The sequence below is a fragment of the Bombus affinis genome, chromosome 15 (assembly GCF_024516045.1).
Source record: "Bombus affinis isolate iyBomAffi1 chromosome 15, iyBomAffi1.2, whole genome shotgun sequence".
NCBI lineage: Eukaryota > Metazoa > Arthropoda > Insecta > Hymenoptera > Apidae > Bombus > Bombus affinis.
Genome location: NC_066358.1, coordinates 5,948,149 through 5,968,894, shown reverse-complemented (window position 1 = coordinate 5,968,894; position 20,746 = coordinate 5,948,149). Strand labels below are relative to the sequence as shown.

The following is a 20,746-nucleotide window of genomic DNA, read 5'->3' as shown; positions in this document are numbered from 1 at the left end:
CTATATTGTAATTAGTTCCAATCAATATCTTTTTTCGTAGAAATTTATTTTTATATGTATTATTTGTTTGCAGTTAAAGAAATTTAGAAATCTTTTCAGTAAAAATGGTATGTTAACTGATAATTATAGAAAATTACAAGATATAGGACTTAGAAAAGTGTATGTTAGAAGATTAAATCCATATTTAGTTGAAAAATATAACGAAGAGATTTTTAATGTTACGAATTTAAAGTGGTTTTCGTAATTAAATGAATTCTAGATTAAATTAATTTTCCAACTTTGAGTTGTTTAAGGAAAATAAAATACGATATATTTTTGTAAAGTATTCAAAAGTATTAAAAAAAAATATTGAATTAAAAATGTAAATTTCTATGATGTTCAATTAAGAATTATGAGTAATCTTAGAAATAATTTACATTACATAAAGATATCTTATAAGGCAAAATTAAATAGTTTTGAATAGTATATCACAAGGTATAATTATAATGTAAATGGCGGTATTTTAAAACTTTAAAAATTACTTTTATCTTTTTAAGTTAGTTTATATATATATTTTTACGTGAATCAATGCGCATTTTTATTCTCTAGAAAAAAGTGTTAAGTATTCTTGTGTTTACTTTCCTTGTCTTTCATTTGACAAGATCCACAAATTTAAAAGATAAAATATCTTTCAAATTGATCGTATTAATCGTAAATAAATTTAAAAATATTTTGAAATTTTTTAAATGCCTTTACTCTCTTACTATTCTAAACCATTTAATTTTATCCAAAGAAATTTTCTTCTATTTCCTACTATTTTAAAACTATAAATCACTAAATTATGTAATATAAAAAGAACTAAATAAAAACTGACGAATGATGTTCAATAAAAGATCCTTTTATTTAATAAGAACAATATAACATAAACTTCATAAATAAATGTAAAAGAATAAATGTGGTGAATAAATACATTTTTATCAAATACATTTATTAAAGACAGGCAGAAACTTTATCAATCGTCGTATGTAATACGTATGTGTATGTACATACATATAGTTGTATGGACTAGTTGAGTCTATTCGTGTAAGTTTGGTGTGTATATAGTCATCTAATGAAGTGACTGCAAGTAGCTAGAGAATGTGAAGGTAGAGTTGGTGTAATCACGTATCACGTTAAAAGGCATTGACAGTACCACATTTTTTAACAATGTCGTCATCCAAATTACAAAAAATTTAAAGTTAATCGATAAGTATAGGTAAATTAAATCGTCTTCGATAAATTTGAAATATAGACAACGTGAGGCGTGACAGTGTACTTATTTTAAACAGTGATTTCAACAGCGTGAATGATGACAATAATTAAAAACGTTTGGTGGCGATAATTACAGCAGCCATAAGATCACACAGATTATTTTTTTCATCCGTGTGTTGTATTAGTTCTACACAACATATATGAACACCTTGAAGGTTATGCGGCAATTCTTATCGATCGATTTTACTTTCGTGCCTGACCTGCTTACTGTTTAACGTGTATCCAGAGCACGAAAATTGACCAAATAATTTATTTGTTACCGTGAACCAAAAATATTTTCTTATAGAAATCTTTTTATTTCGTAAAATAAGAATTCGAAGATGGTTTTTGAGTCGATTGTTGCCGAGCTCCTGAACAAGGTGTTGGGAGAGTATATTCAAAATTTGGATTGCACGCAATTAAAACTGAGCTTATGGGGAGGTAAGCATTCACGAACAGTTACGAAAGAATTGTCTTGAAAATTACGAGCGTTCCATGTACGTATGATGTAGCGTTCAGTTATAGGGAGTGCGCTTCTACTTAATTGTAAAGTCCGGCAAGGCCCTAGGAAGTTTTGAAAAATAAAACGCATTCGATGATAACACATGATAACACGCAGTTTGATATTTCATAAATATGTACATACAGATATATTAATAGTACGTCGAAGTGAGATCAGCTTCTATTTATGTTACGATCTTTTCGACTTTATCGCTTTATTGCTTATGGTTTAGTACATGTATCAAAATTATGAACACACATATATACATAAATTAAAATTAAGAAATGTGTTTTGTAACATATAAAGTTATATGCTAAGACAAAAAAATAAACAATTTATATGTTGTTGCTTCAATGTTGTCTGGTTTGAAAAAAAAAGAATATTTTCATTACTTTTGCCATGTAGTTGCTATTTTAATTACTTAGTTTATTATTAGTTGCTTTACTATCACAGTACATCTTATAGAATTTGAAATATTTAAATCCATTTACCATTACTATGTATATAATATTTTGTTCTTGTATATTAAATATAAGTACTATATAAATATAATAGAAAAATATTTATGTAGTGTAGTTTTGTATTTTTTCTCTTACAAAATCCTGTAAATCAAATTTTATAATTTATTTTTATTTGTATAAAAAAGTTAGCTATTCATTTATTTTTCAAGAGTTAAATATGCATACACATAAAATAAGAAAATATTTTTACAAAATATTATTATATGTTATGGTACTTTTCTTTTCAATGTATATTGCAGTATTTAATTGGAAACATATATCTATCTATTATTTGTTTAAGAATTAAGATATACTTTTTATTTTTACAAAAGCAATGAAAACATTATAGTTTCTTTCTTTTAGGTGATGTAGTGTTAAAAGACTTATTAATAAAAGAAAGTGCATTAGATATATTGGATCTACCTATTCGATTGGAATATGGAAGATTAGGTTTGTAAATCAAATTATGTATACTTGTATAATAAATAACAAAACATAAAATTAATGTTTATAAATTTATTTTTCTATCTTCCTTCAGGAAAACTTATATTAAAAATACCATTCAAAGATATGTGGAATGGACAAATTGATGCAATAGTTGAGGAACTATTTATACTTGTAGTACCTTCAAGTCAGGTTGCTTATGATGCAGAAAAAGAAGCAAGAATACAACTTGAAGCAAAACATGCAGAACTTGCAAGAGTTGAAAAAAAGAAACAATTAGCAGATATCAAATGTAACAATATTTCATTAAATAATTTTATGATTTTGTATTTTTTAATTGAGTAGCTTAAGCAGTCATTATTTTACTTGTATCTTTCAGCACAAGAAAAACTAGATGATTCAATGATTGAAAAACTCATTGCCCGTATGATAAAGAATATTCACATTGAAATCAAAAAGATACACGTGAGATATGAAGATCATATCTCATACAAAGACCATCCTTTTTCAGTTGGTTTTACATTGAGTACATTTACCTTAGAAAGTTGTACAGATTCTTGGCAAACAACTGGTAACTTAAAAGATATGTATGCTATTCCACAAATTTACAAGGTATGTGGAAACCTAGATAATAAACAGTGCTAAAGATGTTGCTGAGAATAAAACATATCTTTTTCCAGTTATGCACACTAGATGGTTTGGCAGTGTATCTCAATACAACTCTAGAACAGTTTAGTAATACAAAATCAGATTATTTAAATTTATTTCATAATGGAATTGCAACCATAGATTATAATCCACCTGGTTATCAATACTGTAAGCAAATATAAGTTGAAATACTATATATAATATGTAATCGAATATTAATACCAAATTAATTAATTTCTCATCATCTTAGTTTTATAATTAAAAATGTTTTCATAATTGTTTCTTTCTTGTTTAGTATTAGGTCCAATCAATGTCAATGCAAAATTAAAATTAAATCCAAAGCCAGAAACAGATGGAAGTAACTACACGATTCCCAAGGTATGGTTAGACATGGAAATGCAAAAATTAAGAATAGGATTAGCAAGGAAACAATATCAAACCATCGTTCAATTAGGGGAGGGTTTAGATCAAGCTCAGAAAGCTGCACCATTTAGAAAGTATAGACCAAATTTAACATCATATAGAGGACATTATAAAGAATGGTAACAAATTATCCTGAATAGTTAGAAATAAAAGGAAGATGTTTGTATAATAAGTTATTATCCCCAGGTGGAAGTTTGCATATGTTTGTGTCTTAGAAGAAGAAGTACGTAGAAAACGTAGAAATTGGGATTGGAATCATATGAAAGAGCATCGAGATATGTGTCGCTCTTATGCTGACAGTTATCAAACAAAATTAACGACCAAAAAAGTCACACAAGAAATAGTAGATCATCTTACTCAGTGTGAAAGAAAATTGGACATTTTTAATTTAGTCATTATTAGGCAAAAGATAGAAATGGAAGTTAGTTGACAAAAACTCTTATCTCATAAAAAAATATATATATTCTTTATGATCGTTAATAAGTTGGATTTTTACTTCTATTTCATAGGTAGAAAGAATGGCTGAAAGAGAAAAAAATCTAAAAGCGAAACGCGGTTGGTTCGGTTTCTTGTGGTCCAGTACACAAACAGAGGAAACACAAGAATTGAACTCTGCAGCTGCTATAAGTAATAAATTCGATTATATACTATTTTAAAGCATATAAATTAAATAATTTTCTTATTTACTCCTTTTGATTTATTTAAATATTTTAGTGCGGAAATTCGAGCAGGCAATGACACCACAAGAGAAAGAAAAGTTATATAGAGCGATTGACTATCAAGAAAATAGTGCACCAGCTCATTATCCCGAAACATATGAAATGATCGACACGCGATTTCTTTTACATGAGCTACAAATTATAATTTTAGATACAGATAAAGAGTATCCTTGTATTTTGGATCTTCAACTTCATAGTGTTGAGGCTGGTTTCAAATCGAGACCATCTGCTAATGCTATTTTGTATGTGTTTTTTATTATAAAAATAGTTCTGATAAAAATTTGAATTAATATATGATGTTTTTTTTGTTATAGAGTTACAGCATCAATTAATGAGATGAAATTATTAGGAACGAAACAAGATGAACATATTCCTTCACTTTTTAATTCCCATCAGCATGGCGCAGATAATGTTTTAATATCAGTGTCATATGAAAAGAATCCTCTCGATAAATTATGTGGTGATCGTATAATAGTAAAATCGAAATCTGTGGATATTATTTACGATGCACAGACTGTGATAGAAATAGTTAACTTGTTTAAAGTACAAAATTCATCGACTTTGAACAAGTAAGAATATTATATATATTATACCATTTTTCAACAGTAAGTATTTTAACATTTAAATGATTACTTTCATGCACAGTCTTCAAGCAGCTGCTGCCGTACAATTAGAAGGTTTGAAAGAAATGTCGGCTTTAGGTTTGGAGCATGCTATTCAAAAGCATTCAGTATTAGACATACAGGTAACAATTCATTCAACAATATACATTCGTTATAATGAACAAAATTTAATATCTATAAAAATACATAAATACATAACAGGTTAATATGCAAGCTTCTCAGTTAATCATACCACATGATGGATTTTATGATAGTACGAAATCATTATTAGTTGTAAATCTTGGTAGCTTGCAAATACATTCTTTGGAAAAACCAAAGGGCGATGATAAGACAAATGTATCTGTTAAACAATTAATCAGCATGGGTAAAACTGAAGAAGATGTGCTATTGCATCTTAGAGAACATAGTTATGATAAATTTGTTTTAAAGATAGTCGATTTTCAAGTATGTATTTTCAATTTCTTATGTATCAAATGTGTAGTCATCGATATGATCACATTTAACTATAATGTAAAATAGGTATTAGTTTCATTGCCTGGTGAAGAATGGCGCACAGTATTATCAAATGTGGATGATTCTATGACATTATTACACCCAACAACGCTTGAAATCCAATTTCACAAATGTTTAGTAACGGATGATCCATTACTTCCAAAATTAAGGTTGATAGGCCAATTACCATCAGTTGTTGTTAATATAACAGGTATCATTTTGGGACAAAATTTTATTTTAGTAAATAGTATATATTAATAATACACAGAATATAATATTCTCTTTTAATTTTTTTAGATATTCGTTTATTGCAAGCTCTTTCTATTGCTCAGAGCATACCGCAGCCAAAAGAGGAACCAACAGATCTCCAGAAGTCATCTATGGTATATTTTGTATTATACATCAATTATTAGATATTCCATTCTGATTAAAAAATATTTTTTAGAGTAAATCTGTTTCACAATTATCTTTGCTGAAAGATATAACTACCACCATTGCTGAGAAGAAGAAAGAAGAAGATTCTACTGTAACTTCAGTTAAACAAACAATTGATATGGAAATGAAATTTGAAATGAAAGGTAACAAATGATATTTTATAGGTAGTTAGATTTTAATAAAAAATTATATTATTTATTATAGAATTTGCAATACAAGTTTCATCCCAAAAGGGTAATGAAATAATACCATTTGTGAAGTTCGAGGTACTACAGTTAGAAGCAGAGATGTTACAACGGACTTATGATCAAGAGATATCATTAAGATTAGGTGGAGTTCAAGTCAAGCAACATTACAATCAAAGAGAAATATTTATGATAACCACTCCAATGTTATCAGGTAGACATGAATATTTGATAACAGTACAGTATATAAATGTAAGTAAATAGATTTATATTATTAAATAAATTATTCACAGGATATAATTTAATTCTTTTATATTTATTTTTAGGTAAATAAGCGATCTCCTGAATTTAAGACGAAACATGGATCTGTTCTTCAATTACTAAAATTAGAATTTACAACATTGGATGTTTTATTACATCAAGAAGCTCTTATAAATCTTCTTCAATTTATATCATATGTGCAGGTAATTTATAGTAGCAACAAATTTTGCGTATATGAGTAATAAAGCGTAAATTATATTGTCTCATATTTAAATTGTAGGATCAAATGAATGTCATAGCAACTAGTAAACTTGAAAAAGAGCCTCGCATACGTCCACGACCTTCTCATTTGGTTTCCATTCAAGAAGAAACTTCTACATTTTTAAGAGAACAAATTCAAAAGCAAAAACTTAGGTCAACGACACGTAAGTACACTTCTATTATATGTTTTTATACTTTAAAACTGAAGTTATAAATTATAATTATACATATATGTTTAGGACGGAGAAGAACAATGATGGAGCATGTAGATCTAAAAGTTCAAGCAAAAGTTGGGACTATTTGTATGAAGATAACTAGCGATTGTAGAGAAATTACTGCATTTTATATCGACGGTATCACTGCCGGATTTATAATGAAAGCTTCCTATTCTCAAGCAAATGTTAATTTATCTTCTATTAGCATTAAAGATCTTAACGAAGCGTCAGGTTATAAGGATGTAAGTCTTTATTTTCTTATTAAATCAATTAAATGTTAATTTATTGTAATAATATAATTAATTACTGTTTTGATATATAGATTGTATCAGTGACAGAAGATACTGAATCCTTGCAAATCCAAGCTATAATGTATAATATTGAGCCGTCAGACATTGATAAAAATAATATGTCTATCACAGTTGTTATGGGCTGTTATCGTATTGTCTTTTTGAATATGTTTGTTACTAGTATAATGGTAAAAAAATCTTATATAATAGTCAAAATATCTTAGTAAATAGATGGCATTAAAGAATATTTCATCTTTTAGAGCTTTTTAAACAATTTTCAAACGGCTCAACAAGCCATAAAGGATGCATCAGCAGCAGCTGCAGAAGCCGCGAAGACAAATATTAAAGACGTTAAAGAAAGCGCGGCACGTATTGGTCTTGCAGTAAAAATTAAAGTATGTAGAAAAATGTGTAGAAAAATAATTCGATTTTTTGTTTACTAAATCATTTACGTTATGACGAAATTGTTATCTAGGCTCCAGTTATATATGTACCAATGCATTCGAAAAGCGATCATTGTTTAACACTAGATATGGGTAACCTTACTATATGTAATGTTTTTAAGAAGTTAGAAGTTACAAATGATGCTGGAGATTGTCCTATTGTCGATGAAATGAGAATCGAGCTACAAAATTTAAAGTTATCCCGGTAATAACTATTTACAGAATTTAGTAACATTTACTAATCTTGATAATCGCAATTATTTAATGTATTATTTTTACAATAGCGTAAGACTAAATATGGAGAAGTTCGCGATTGAAAACGAAATATTGCTGTTAGAACCAGTTAGTTTTACATTACTCATTAAACGTAATTTATCTACTGCTTGGTTTACATCTATACCTGATATTGACATGTCGGGTAGACTAAATAAAATTAATATATTAATAAGTAAAGAGGACTATGCGACTGCATTGAAAGTATTAGAAAAAAATTTAAGTGAAACAGTTGAAGATACAAAGCTCACGGCAAGTGTTAGTCAATCCGAAAAGAAACTTGAAGTAGAAGTTTTACAACATCGACAAAGTGGTAAGAATATATAATTTGCTTTATTTACAATAAAGTAAAGAAATTATGAACTAATTATATCTTTATCTGAGCAGATAGGTTTGCAAGAGCTACTGCAGAAGATGCAGAAGATCCAAATTCACAAGAGCAAGTACATACACACACGTCCATCAAATTTGAGTTTGTTATGGACAGTCTTATGATTACTTTATTTACGGGAGGTTCAAAAATGGTAATTTCAATGAAATATATATATACATACAACCGGAAAATTTTTATTTTGTGGATAGTGGGATAGTAAGTTAATAATGACATATGTATAAATTATTCAAATTAATTACAGCTGCAATCACAAAGTTCTCTGCTTCATTTACCGGAGAATGGATTAGCGAAATTTTGTTTAACCCATTTCGCGTTAAAAGGTCGAATATTTGCCGATGGATTAATGGCAACTTCAATTCTTCTTATGAACTGTACTTTGGACGACATACGTCAAAATAGACAAGGTTCTCTTACAAGAATCATGGAAAGAACTACGGCAGTGCCTTCTATGGATGATATAGAAAAAGAATCCAAACCTGTTCGCAGTATGTTAGATATGACTATTAGACAAAGTTCAAATGACATGTTTGGTGAGTTGAACAATATTTTTTAATTAATATAGAACATGTCCTTATTGTCATTAAAAAATTTTTAATTGAGTTTGTTTTCAGTTGATATTCGAGTCTTTTCATTTAGTATTATTGTGTCACTTGACTATTTAATGAAAGTGAAAGATTTTTTCACTACTGATGAACCATCGACAAATAAAACAGTGCAACCAAAGAATTATAACGAATCAGCAGTTAAAAAGAAACAAACTGTATCATCAACCAAAAAAATGTTTACGGTTAATATACATATTGAAAAACCCGATATTATTTTGTTAGAGGACATGGATGACATAAATTCCAATTGTATCATATTAAATGTAATATCTATTTGACGTATTTTTATTGGAGTATATGATATATATTGTTTCTTTCATATGTGTAACATTTTTTGCAGACTGAACTACTGTTGAAAGTACGTATGATGGATGAACATCAAGTAATAGCTGGCACCATAAAAGATTTATCGATTCTAGCTGGTATATATAATACCGCGAAGAGAAGTGATTGGATATATCAGGTAAAGATTCTTATAAAAATGTTCATTTATGATTTATATTATTTCTACATGTGAAACTATTAAAATGTTAATTTTATAAAGGTGCTAAGACCATGCAGTATAAGTGTAGCAGGTTCTACGCCAGAAGGAAAAGGACTTCACATTGATATTTGTTGCACAGACATTCACTTATCAGTTTCCCCAGGTGATTCAATAAATTATTGGTAATTAATGTCGAAATTGAATCACTAATCAAATTTGCTATTTATAGGTGTCATAGAAATATTGAATAAAGTAGTTCATACTGTTACAAAGACACAAGAGCAAGATCAGGAAGTTATTATTACTGAGCGAAATTATGAAGGATTATGGGTTGTCACTCCATTTGAAGAAAATGATTTTTGGTTTTTAAAAACAGGTAAAATATATATATATATATATATTTATATATATTTAATGTACACTTAAGTTCTTTCTATTTAACATGATTTGCTTCTATATGTTTTCTATTCCCTCTTTAGAAGTAGGAGTAGAAGCCATAGAAGATATTGTATATTCTGATGATGAAGATTCTACAGTTTATAAGCCAGAATTAGCAATAATCTCTGCACCAACAATTTTACTCACATTAGAAGCAGGCATTGGTAATAAAACATTGCCAATGCTTCTACTTCATATTGGCTTTGAAAGCAACATTAGTGATTGGAGTACAAAAACTGTAAGTTATAGTGGTATGACTTTAATGAAGATTTTTTCGCACTATTCGTTTAAAATTCAAATACTTTTAGATGAACATGGAGTATACAATGTCGGTAGTTATGGCATATTATAATAGCTGTCTAGCATTGTGGGAACCATTAATTGAACCAATAGAGGGGATCAGAAATGAAAAGCGGGTTTCTACACCTTGGGAACTAAAAGTTAAAGTAATGTATTTAAATTTTTTTAAATCGAAATGTTACATTTCTTAGAACTTCTTTCATTGTTTTTATGTATCTTTTTATTCATTTTGTATGTTAGATTCAATTTAATGATGTATCACCGGATTCTAGAGGCGCAAGTGCGGCCAGTCCTACATCAGATAGTGAAACAGAAGAATTACATCAGATTCCCAAAATGTCTATTGATATAATATCAACTGTAAGTTAGTAAACATTGATTTTTTTTATTGTATATTTCACGTAAAATCTTTTTGACATTTTGCAATAGGAAAATTTGGAAATAACCATGACTAAAACATGTCTCGACGTATTACAACAACTCGGTAATGCATTTTCATCTGCTATGGAAGCTAGTGGGAAAGGAGCGGCTAAAAGTGTAGCACCATATGTACTTAAGAATGAAACTGGTTTAGCGATAGTTTTAGATTTGGAGCGCAGTCACTTCAAGGTTTATTGCTTTTGAATTTTTTGTTCTTTTAACTATAAATATAATACTATGAACTATGTATATAAAATAAATATACATATCTTTTTTTAGGTTTTTAATGATGGATCCAAATTTACAAGTAATAACACAGATTCGTATATGGAAGTAATTCTTGAATCTGGTGCATCAGTACAGTTAGCTCCGAGGACAACAAAAACTGAGATACCACTGCTTGATCAATTGAAAATTGAAACAATTAAAGAAAAAGACGATGATAAGTTTATTATTTCGGTAATACTTTTAAAGTGTATAAATTTATGAGTTTATTTCATATAACTAGAACAATTTCTGATTAGTTAATATATAATATTTTTTTGAAGTTTAAAGAAATTAATAGAACTTTGGCTGTACCCGTGTTAAGAGCTGATAAAAGATTCTTTTCACTGAAATATCGAAAGGACGGTTCTGAAGAATGGGGTATTGTTTCTGATGTTATAGTAGATGAAGGAAGTACTATTGTTACTCTTAGAAGTATTCTACAGGTAAATTGCATAAGTTCTTATTCCTAAGCTTTAATAATAATTGCAAGTAATAATTTTTTAGGTACACAATCATTTTAGTCAACCAATATCTGTATATTATATGACTAAGCGTGGAAATGAAGTCGAATGTGTGGGAACTGTTGCTCCAGATAGTAAATTAAATCTTCCACTAGACACTGTATATACACCAACAAATGTTTATGGGCTATTTTTCAGTGTTGAAGGGTACTTTATACTTTTATATAAATTTTGTATTTTTTATGTCCTTCTATAATACTTATTTAATTTTCATTTTAAGATATATGGTTTCGCTAGAACAATTTATCTGGAAAGATTTACAAAAAACAGTTAGTATGACAAAACTGTTAAAATGCGAAGCTCGAGTGAGGCAAGAAGCTGTAGAACCATTTTACATAAAGGTAACAAAATGAAACGTGTTTATTTATGTACACACTTAGAAAATTTTTATATTTGATTTCTATCTTTCAAAATTTTACACTGTGTAGTACATGTAATACTATTATTCACGACGTGTCGATTACGTTTGATAGTCATATAATGAAACAGTACCTTTGATTCATTTTTATTTTCATATGCTGTAATCAAACAAAATTTCGTTAAAAAAGTTACACTACATGCTTTTATAAGCAGCAGTTTTTACTTTTAGATGTTTTTCATGATGATTGTGGTTGGTAGTATTTTATATAATAACAACACTATTGGCTTATTATTGAATGCTATTAACTGGCGATCCGTATTCTGTCGTTTCATTGATTGCGTCAAGCGTCTTTGCTTGAAAACTTTACCCTCAGAGCACAAAAAATATCTGGAAGCACCTATACAGGTACTACCGTCTTTTTCTAAACTAGTTTGAAAATCAGTTGCTACTTAGTATACGTTGGATATCAGCCAAATAAATATCTTTATTGCCGCTATTAGATAGTTAATAATTTTAATGTGGATGTATACCTGTAACAAATAATGTTGTAGGATAAGTATAGTTATTATACTGATTATCGATAGAGAATCCCTATATGTTTGATTGGAAATGGTTATTGGCATGGTTTCTGTTACAATTGTTAATTGTGTCATATTAATAATATAATTACAACAAAACAAAAACAGAGAAATATGAACAAATTATTTTTATATTGAATTTAATTCTTTTTATTAAACTCGACAATTTTCAATCATTAAATTATGAGAACAAATCTTTTATTTTATAGGACTTTTCTTTGTTTAATTTTCTTTGTAGGCACTGTTTTATTTTTTATTTCGACGCATTCCAGTAACAAGTTTTTACAATGTACTATGGTTAATTTTTTAATTTATCTGTATTATGCATAAAATGTTCGAATAGTTGTTGAAAATTTATGTTGGTATTCAGTATAATGTGTTTATTGCACGTTTTTTTTATGTTTTATTGATGATATAAAACGGAGTGTATTGTTACTGTTATGCTTTAAACATTAAAAGTGTCTTTTATTACTTAGACAGTAGTAGAGAGAATAATAGAATAACATAGTAGAGAAAAAATAATTCCAATATTTTAAAACAGAATTTATATATTTTGAGAATGTATTATAATACTTACAGGTTGTTGGTGAAATGGAACAAGTTTATTTTGAGAGTACTAGTCGACATACTATAGCAAGTACAATCTATAATGTTCATTTATACCCAGCTGTATATTTGAAGAATTTTTTGCCTATCGATATTATTGTATGTTTACCTGGAAGTGTACAAGAAAAACTTCTAGAAGCTGGCACATCTTATCAGATTCCTACAATTGACCCAGGAAAATCTTATATAATCATAAAAGTAAGTAAATCATATTTTTATACATTGTGACTCATATAACTTACTTAATTATATGTTACAGTTACCAAATTATTTAGAAAAAGATTGGTCATGTAAAGGTGAGATACTTGCGAATCCACCAGAATTTTCTGTATGGTCTTTTGAATCTTTTGATAGTGCACAAAAAGTTATAATGGATTTGGGAATGCATACATCATACAAACATGGTTCTATCATTATGGCTTTATATTGTCCATTTTGGATGTTAAATAAAACAGGCTTGATGTTGTCTTATCGGGTAAGTATCATGAAATTGATTCTAAACAATTAATTAAGTGACAATAATTTTATTTTCTGCTTCATGTAAATCTCGCTTATTATTTTTCCTTTAATAATTCTTTTTCCTTTTAATAAAAAAAGAAGAAAAATTCTTCATTAAATAAAATACCATTAAGTATAAATACAAAAATTTCATTTATAATTTTATAATATCGTAATAAAGTACTCTAATATATTAAACAATAATATGAATTTCTTTTTAGTAATTGTATTAGGTATGTAATTAATCTCTATGCAATGCTTGAGTTATGATATTTTTGTGCCATATGTAAGTGCTATGCCACATTACGCATGCTGGAAGTAGTATTATGTTGCAAACTATTAATTTTCTATAACTATATCTTATTCAATACATTATTTTACAGAAATCAAGTAAGGGTGGCAAAGAACACTCAAGTCCAATCAAGGTAGTGATTTCATGTTACAGTATTTTTCATGCTTTGGACACAGTGTTAATTAAATAATTCTCATAATATATTAATGGCTGTTATATTTCTCGGTGTGCAAAATTTATTTTAAAAGATCCTAGAATATTCTCAATAAGTGCATCGTTAAATACAGCATATAAGTCTTTTAATTCTTTTTTCTGTTTAAGTCAAGTATATTTATTTAATGTAATAAAACAGCAGCATGTCGCAGAATGTTGGAATAGCTTTTCAGTATTAAACTTTTATTGTGACTTATATCAGTTGTAATGGTCATGGGTTGAATCATAAATATTAAAAGTAATCTTACAAAATTTTTGAAAAAATTAATTTCGTCATTGACAATTTTGCGAATTCTAATACATAGAAAGGTATCTTTCAGAATTTGGTTTGTGTGAAACCTCATCAATCACGTACAGAATACAAGAGGAAGAAAGCACGTTTGGTGATATATTGATTTCATTTTATATTGGTTGTGGTTTAATCTTGTAAACTGTAGAATAGACTTTTCATACTACCTAATATATTTAACTAACTACTTGTGTCCATATATTAATGTTTTACATGTTTGTACACATTATTATCAGTGCTTTTTTACTAACTATGATTTACTAATTAACATTAATGACATTTACATACATATACTCTTCTAAAATTAACAAAAAAATGTACTAAGCTTCATTCATACTCAGTTTTGTTTATTAGTTGGCATATTGTGGTACTATCATAATCTTGCAACATTACACATTTTTCCTAACTATGTGTAAGGTATTCCTACTTATATACTCATATATGTATTATTATGGCACGTACAAGGCATGATTGCTATGAGATTAAACACATAGAAATAGTAATAATGCAACAATGTTGTAATAATGAAATAGTAATAATTTAATGCAACATTAATACAAGGAGTTTTTGTAAAATTTGTATGAAAACTTCAAATACAAAAAGAATTCATAACATACAAAAATTTATAAGTTCAAGCTTTGTTTATTGAGATATATAATTAAAATGATAAAAGAAAGCTAGCTGGTGTTGGTGAATGTAATGTTACATTGTATAAATATGTTCAAAAATGCAATTAATTGCATTTTTTATGCACAGTTAAATTATTGAAACACAATTAACATTAGCACAAAAATTTATATGTATAAATATTTTCAGAGTGGAGAAGATTATCTAAATGTGCTTTATCATCCAGAGAATTTTAAGGGACCAATATTGTTCTCATTTCGCTCCAAAGTATTCTTTGGTAAAAAGAAAGCAATGATCAGAGTCGAGAATGGTGAATGGTCAGATAAATTTCCAATAGATGTTGCAGGAAGTGAGGGAGTAGTCATTTGTAAATATAATGGCCAAATATATCAAGTTAGTAGTATTTTTCCTTATTTATAGTTCCATTATTTAATCACCATATTCTTATATCAGCAATATTTCTTATGAATTACAGATTGGAGTTCACAATCAATTAACTTATAATTCTTTGACAAAACAAATTACATTTACTCCATATTATGTACTGATAAATAACTCTGATTATCTCATTGAATGCCAAGAAGGTAATAGGCCAGCTGATCCTATGATCAAGGTAATAGCTATTTATAAAAGGGAAAATTATAATATACAATGTATATTATTAATTTTAATGTATCTAAATAAAAATATTTATTATTTCATTTACTTATAGGTACCTGCCAGAGAATGTGCAGCTTATTGGCCTCGTTCTGATCATGAACAAAAAACTCTAAGTGCTAGAATCGCAGGTAACCCTGAAAAAACTGCACCATTTATTTACACAGAGAACCATACGACTTTGTTAAAATTAAATAATAAGGTTTGTTCTGTTCTTATTTCTCTCCGAATGTAATGTAATTTATGTTTGTACAATTCCTTTTATTTAACAGTATGGAGGAATTAATGTAGATATACAAATAAGTGAAGGTGGAGTCTACATTTCTTTATCTGCATACACTCATGGAAATGCCCCAGCTTTAATTATTAATCACACTCCACATACAATCAATTTCTGGGAAAAAGGTTCACTAAATGTCAGGTACGAACATTAATGCAGAAGTTAATATTATTATTAATGTTATTATATTGTAAATTACTTTATAGATCCGTACAGTCATACAATAGAATGTTTTACACTTGGGAACATCCTGCAGGTCCACGGAAATTAGTCTGGGAAGACAACAATAAAAAAGAAATTGAAGAAACTCTTCGAAAGGTAAATATTTAATAAAAATCATTAAAAATTAAAATTTTATTTACATGAAAAAGACGTTAAAAATTTTATTTTTTAGGACACTTTAGGAGGTTTTCAATTGCCAGATCTAGAAGAAGAAGTATACTATGTATCATTTTTAGATGGTACACAACGAGTACTTCTATTTACAACAAATATGAAAGTTGCAGAAGATTGTGAACTAGCAGGTGATTTTGAACCTATAGAACAGGAAATAACAATAAGTATTCACGGAGTTGGCTTCTCACTCGTTAACAACATCATGAGAACTGAATTGTTATATTTGTGTATAGCTAGGTACGTTCTTACACATATTAATTTTCATTATTTCGACAATTATCACAGTTTTCACATATTGGCAAATTTTATAATTTAGTTCTGGAATTATGTGGGAAACGCGCAAATCTGTTAACCATCGTTGGCGCAATCTTGACACAAGAGAGGTAATGGTTATAGAAGAAGGCTATCAAAAATATATACGTGAATTACAAATGGACAGAAGTCCAATACAGAAAGTAATACTTGAACCAAAATTAGAGGTAATGTAAATGAAAATAATAATTTCATAATTTTTCATTTAACTTTAAATTTAATCACTAATTAATTTTAATTTCAGGTTGATTATTTAAATATGGAAATGTTAAAACCACATCGTCGTTGTCTACGACGCACTTTTCAAACTGGTTTATGGTTGCAATACCGTACTTCAGTGCATCAAGTGCAGTTACACGCAAAGATCAACAGGCTGCAAATTGATAATCAACTTACAGACTGCGTTTTCCCAGTTATATTAGCTCCAGTTCCGCCACCAAAGAGTGTTACAGCGAGCACAGGTAAGTTTTTATATTAAAGACTAAAATAAGTGTTACACGTGTGATTATATGTTTCCTAAATTATTTTTTAATAGTTATGAAACCATTCGCTGAACTTAGTATGGTTAAACGGCTACTTGAACATAGTAATGTACAACAATTTCGGTACTTTAAGGTTCTTATACAAGAGTTTCATGTGAAAGTAGATATTATATTTATTAACGCGATCGTGGGACTGTTTGAAGCAAATGAAATGAACGATGCAGAAGAAGTGAGTTCTATCTACTTTATATGCATAAAATATACAACTAAAATACTATAATAATTATTTTATTGTATACTTTAGAGTAAATTATTTAAATTGGACATGGAACTCGTTAATGAACCTCTGATGTATCACGTCAGTTTGATTACTACAGCCGAACAGAAGAATTTCTTTGATCTACTTCACTTTTCTCCCTTGAAGGTTCGTTCCTTTACACTTCAAATTAATCATAACCATATTTCTATAAGTGACATCATCTTTTCCAGATTCATATAAGTTTCTCAATGAGCGGTAGTGGTAGCGGGCCATCTGCACTACCTCAAGTATTAAATGTATTGTTACAAGGAATAGGTGTTACGTTAACTGACATTAATGATATTGTCTTCAAGTAAACCTTTTCACCAATCAATTTTAAATTAAGTTACTAGGAAATAAATCATATGGGAATAATACATTTCAATTTTCTCTGCAGATTAGCATATTTCGAAAGAGAGTACATTTTTATGACCAATAAACAGCTTATTTCCGAAGCAACAACACATTATGTAGGACAAGCAATTAAACAAGTTTACGTTCTCGTTCTGGGACTCGATGTAATAGGCAATCCGTATGGCCTAGTAGTAGGTACTATGAAGGGCATTGAAGATTTGTTTTATGAACCTTTCCAAGGTGCCATACAAGGGCCCGGAGAATTTGCAGAAGGTTTGCTTCTTGGTATGAGGAGTATGTTAGGTCACACTGTTGGAGGAATGGCTGGAGCTGTTTCTAAAATTACTGGAGCTATGGGTATGTTTGATTTTTGTATTATTAAATTAATTATTCTATATATTTTTCCAATTTTATTTTTATTTTTATTATAGGTAAAGGTATAGCTGCCTTAACGTTTGACAAAGACTATCAGAGAAAACGACAAGAACAGCTTAACAAACAGCCAGCCAACTTGCAAGAAGGTCTTGCTCGTAGTGGAAAGGGTTTGATAATGGTAAGTGAAAATAAGGAATAAAAATTAGTACAACTTCTAATTTTAGATAGATAGACAAAAACGAAAAGAGATGAATAATGATATATATGGCTCTTAGGGTGTTGTTGATGGTGTAACTGGTGTTGTGATGAAGCCCATATCGGGTGCCAAAGAAGAAGGTGTGGAAGGATTCTTTAAAGGATTTGGAAAAGGCATGGTTGGTCTTGTTACTCGACCAACTGCTGGAGTTATAGATTTTGCTAGTGGTTCATTTGGAGCAGTGAAACGGTAAAAAAGATAAACTGTGTCTATCAATCTAAATATCAATCTAATTATCAGATATACTAAAAGGATTTAAATTATTCCATTATTCATTAATTATTTCAGTGCAACTGAGTTGAATGAAGAGGTAAAGAAAGTAAGACCATCTAGATTTTTACAACTAGACTGCTTGGTTAGACCATATGTCAGAGATGAAGCTGAGGGACATAAAATCTTATGTGTAAATATATAAGTATATATATACATAATCTTATTTAATATTTTGTAATATTTATGAATACTGTTCTTTTACAGGAATTAGAAAAAGGAAAATATGCGAATACTGATATCTATTTTTATCACATGTACATTAACAAAGATGTATTATTGCTTACTGATAAGAGAATAGCATACTTAGAACATAGTGATTTATTTGGCGGATGGCGGGTTAGTACATTTTATAATTTTCGTAAACTGAGCAATAAATTAGTTTTGCATAAACTAGACATTCTATTGTTTTCAATAATATAGGTGCATTGGACCCACGCGTGGCAAGAGATGAGCGAACAACCGAAAATAGTTGATAAGGGAGTTCAGATATTTATCAAAGATTCCAGTAAGAAGAAGAAATTAGGATTATTTGGTAGTACAGATCAATCAAAAATAATTTTAATACCTGATTATAATATTAGACAGGTAAGTTGTCTAATTTAATACTAATATCTTTTACATATTTAAAAAAAATTAATTTTTTACAATTTTCACAGCTTCTATGCGATAAAATGCAACAACAAATTAATCAGTACGAGTTGTAATGCCAGAAAATCAAAATAGATAATACATGCAAATATAATTTAACATTTGAATATAGTTAATTGAATTGATATCATCTAGCATCATAAATTTCTATTCGCTTTCTAAGCTGAATTTCATAAATTCTATATATATACATATGTATATTATAACACAGTTTTCTACAAATATTATTCATAAGACTGATACTTGATCAGAATCAACAAAAAGTAGAGAAGAATCAGTATGTATATATAGTATAGTTTTATATTTATTACGCTTTGAATATTCTGGGTTTAAATTTATTATATTTTATACGATTTAACACTGTTTTTATCACAAAACGTGCCAGTTTCTAATTCCATAAATTGTTATAATGTTAGTAAAAGCCACAAGACGCTTTTAATGCTTTTAATTAATCTATATAATCTTACTGACACGTTTTTTGATATTATACAAAATAATTATTATAGTCTTTATTATCGTTAAAAGTTCTTAATCACATTATTGCGTTATAATTTCGCTCCAAAGTATATTATGGTATGTAAAACAAAGTTAAAATACGCATGGACATATTTGAAAATCTAAACAAATATTTTTATCCTATTAATTTGAAACGTAATTTTTTCATAAGGTATAAGATATATTTTAAGTTGATACTTAAATACCTGATTAATTTTATGTAAGAAGTTATATATGCAAAAATCAATATAGAGATATGTCATAGTTTTATAGCACTTAAAAAACACAACTTGAATATTGATGCTTTATCTCTTAAAATATTTCTTGTTAATGTAATATACTTGATATTCTAAAAAATCGCCATCATATGACAATATAATATTTTTTTATCGCTTAATAGTAAGTTTAATAATTATTTACTATATACACATTTACGTATAAACAAAAATTCAAACGCACATCCTATGTTCAGTAACTTCTGTACCTGTATAACTGTGTTGTTATTATATATATATAGACATACAGGATATTTCTAAAGCCGCCGCATAATTTTCTAAAATATATACAAAAATATATTTCCGTTTTTAAAATGTATATTCTTAAAATTTTATATGCACGTAGAATAATCAACTATTTTTCATATAAAACACTAATGCTTATATAATTTTTTATTTGAATTATACTTCGCATGAAACTATTACTCATTCAATCAATTATATGTTTAAATTCAAATCATTACATATTCTTAGAAATACTCTGTATGTTCATGGATAGTGCATAGCTTTTGTTACAAGATTGTTCAGTTAAATGCATAATGGAAGAAAATGAAAAAAAAGAAAAAGAAATCCAAAGTCAGTACACTATACCTTTTACAGCTTATGATAGATATAAGATATGTATATGTTACTGTATAATTATGACTAAGTTTAATGCGATTTAATTAGATTATGTTATTGTTAAAGAAAGATATATCTGTATTGTTATGTATTATTTGTATAAACAAAACTGTATTCATAGGAAAATTAAAATAACTTTTGCTTTCTA

The 20,746-nt window shown here is 28.1% G+C and overlaps 2 protein-coding genes across 5 annotated transcripts in view; both read left to right on the top strand.

Moving 5' to 3' along the window:
* LOC126924900 (putative carbonic anhydrase 3) overlaps window positions 1-2,125 on the top strand; it is a 3,273-nt gene extending 1,148 nt beyond the window's left edge. Inside the window, exon 7 of the mRNA XM_050739874.1 lies at window positions 74-2,125. Within this exon, the coding sequence (XP_050595831.1) occupies window positions 74-244 (171 nt within the window). The 3' untranslated portion in view covers window positions 245-2,125. The remainder of the gene's footprint in view (window positions 1-73) is intronic.
* Window positions 1,090-20,746, top strand: LOC126924887 (intermembrane lipid transfer protein Vps13). Of its 4 annotated transcripts, XM_050739835.1 has the most exons (61): window positions 1,090-1,234; window positions 1,308-1,710; window positions 2,635-2,721; window positions 2,810-3,007; window positions 3,095-3,327; window positions 3,396-3,531; window positions 3,659-3,905; window positions 3,973-4,207; window positions 4,296-4,413; window positions 4,501-4,747; window positions 4,820-5,074; window positions 5,151-5,250; window positions 5,330-5,572; window positions 5,648-5,831; window positions 5,918-6,003; window positions 6,066-6,198; window positions 6,260-6,492; window positions 6,567-6,704; window positions 6,782-6,926; window positions 7,002-7,219; window positions 7,300-7,455; window positions 7,528-7,662; window positions 7,743-7,915; window positions 7,995-8,296; window positions 8,371-8,507; window positions 8,619-8,907; window positions 8,989-9,245; window positions 9,323-9,445; window positions 9,527-9,629; window positions 9,696-9,842; window positions 9,946-10,142; window positions 10,213-10,350; window positions 10,445-10,564; window positions 10,634-10,813; window positions 10,904-11,083; window positions 11,173-11,334; window positions 11,396-11,559; window positions 11,633-11,753; window positions 12,002-12,178; window positions 12,931-13,155; window positions 13,217-13,432; window positions 13,839-13,880; window positions 14,281-14,343; window positions 15,066-15,269; window positions 15,352-15,489; window positions 15,589-15,735; window positions 15,806-15,954; window positions 16,020-16,131; window positions 16,208-16,446; window positions 16,526-16,688; window positions 16,766-16,982; window positions 17,057-17,232; window positions 17,308-17,427; window positions 17,493-17,614; window positions 17,699-18,012; window positions 18,087-18,208; window positions 18,306-18,475; window positions 18,575-18,689; window positions 18,764-18,895; window positions 18,980-19,144; window positions 19,216-20,746. In XM_050739835.1, exons 2-61 carry the CDS (start codon window positions 1,611-1,613, stop codon window positions 19,261-19,263), a joined length of 9,996 nt encoding a protein of 3,331 aa, XP_050595792.1. In that variant the 5' UTR covers window positions 1,090-1,234; window positions 1,308-1,610; the 3' UTR covers window positions 19,264-20,746. The 4 variants fall into 4 exon arrangements, with proteins under 4 accessions (XP_050595792.1, XP_050595795.1, XP_050595793.1 ...); XM_050739838.1 differs by lacking the exon at window positions 12,002-12,178 and having other exon boundaries at window positions 1,111-1,710; XM_050739836.1 differs by lacking the exon at window positions 14,281-14,343 and having other exon boundaries at window positions 1,111-1,710.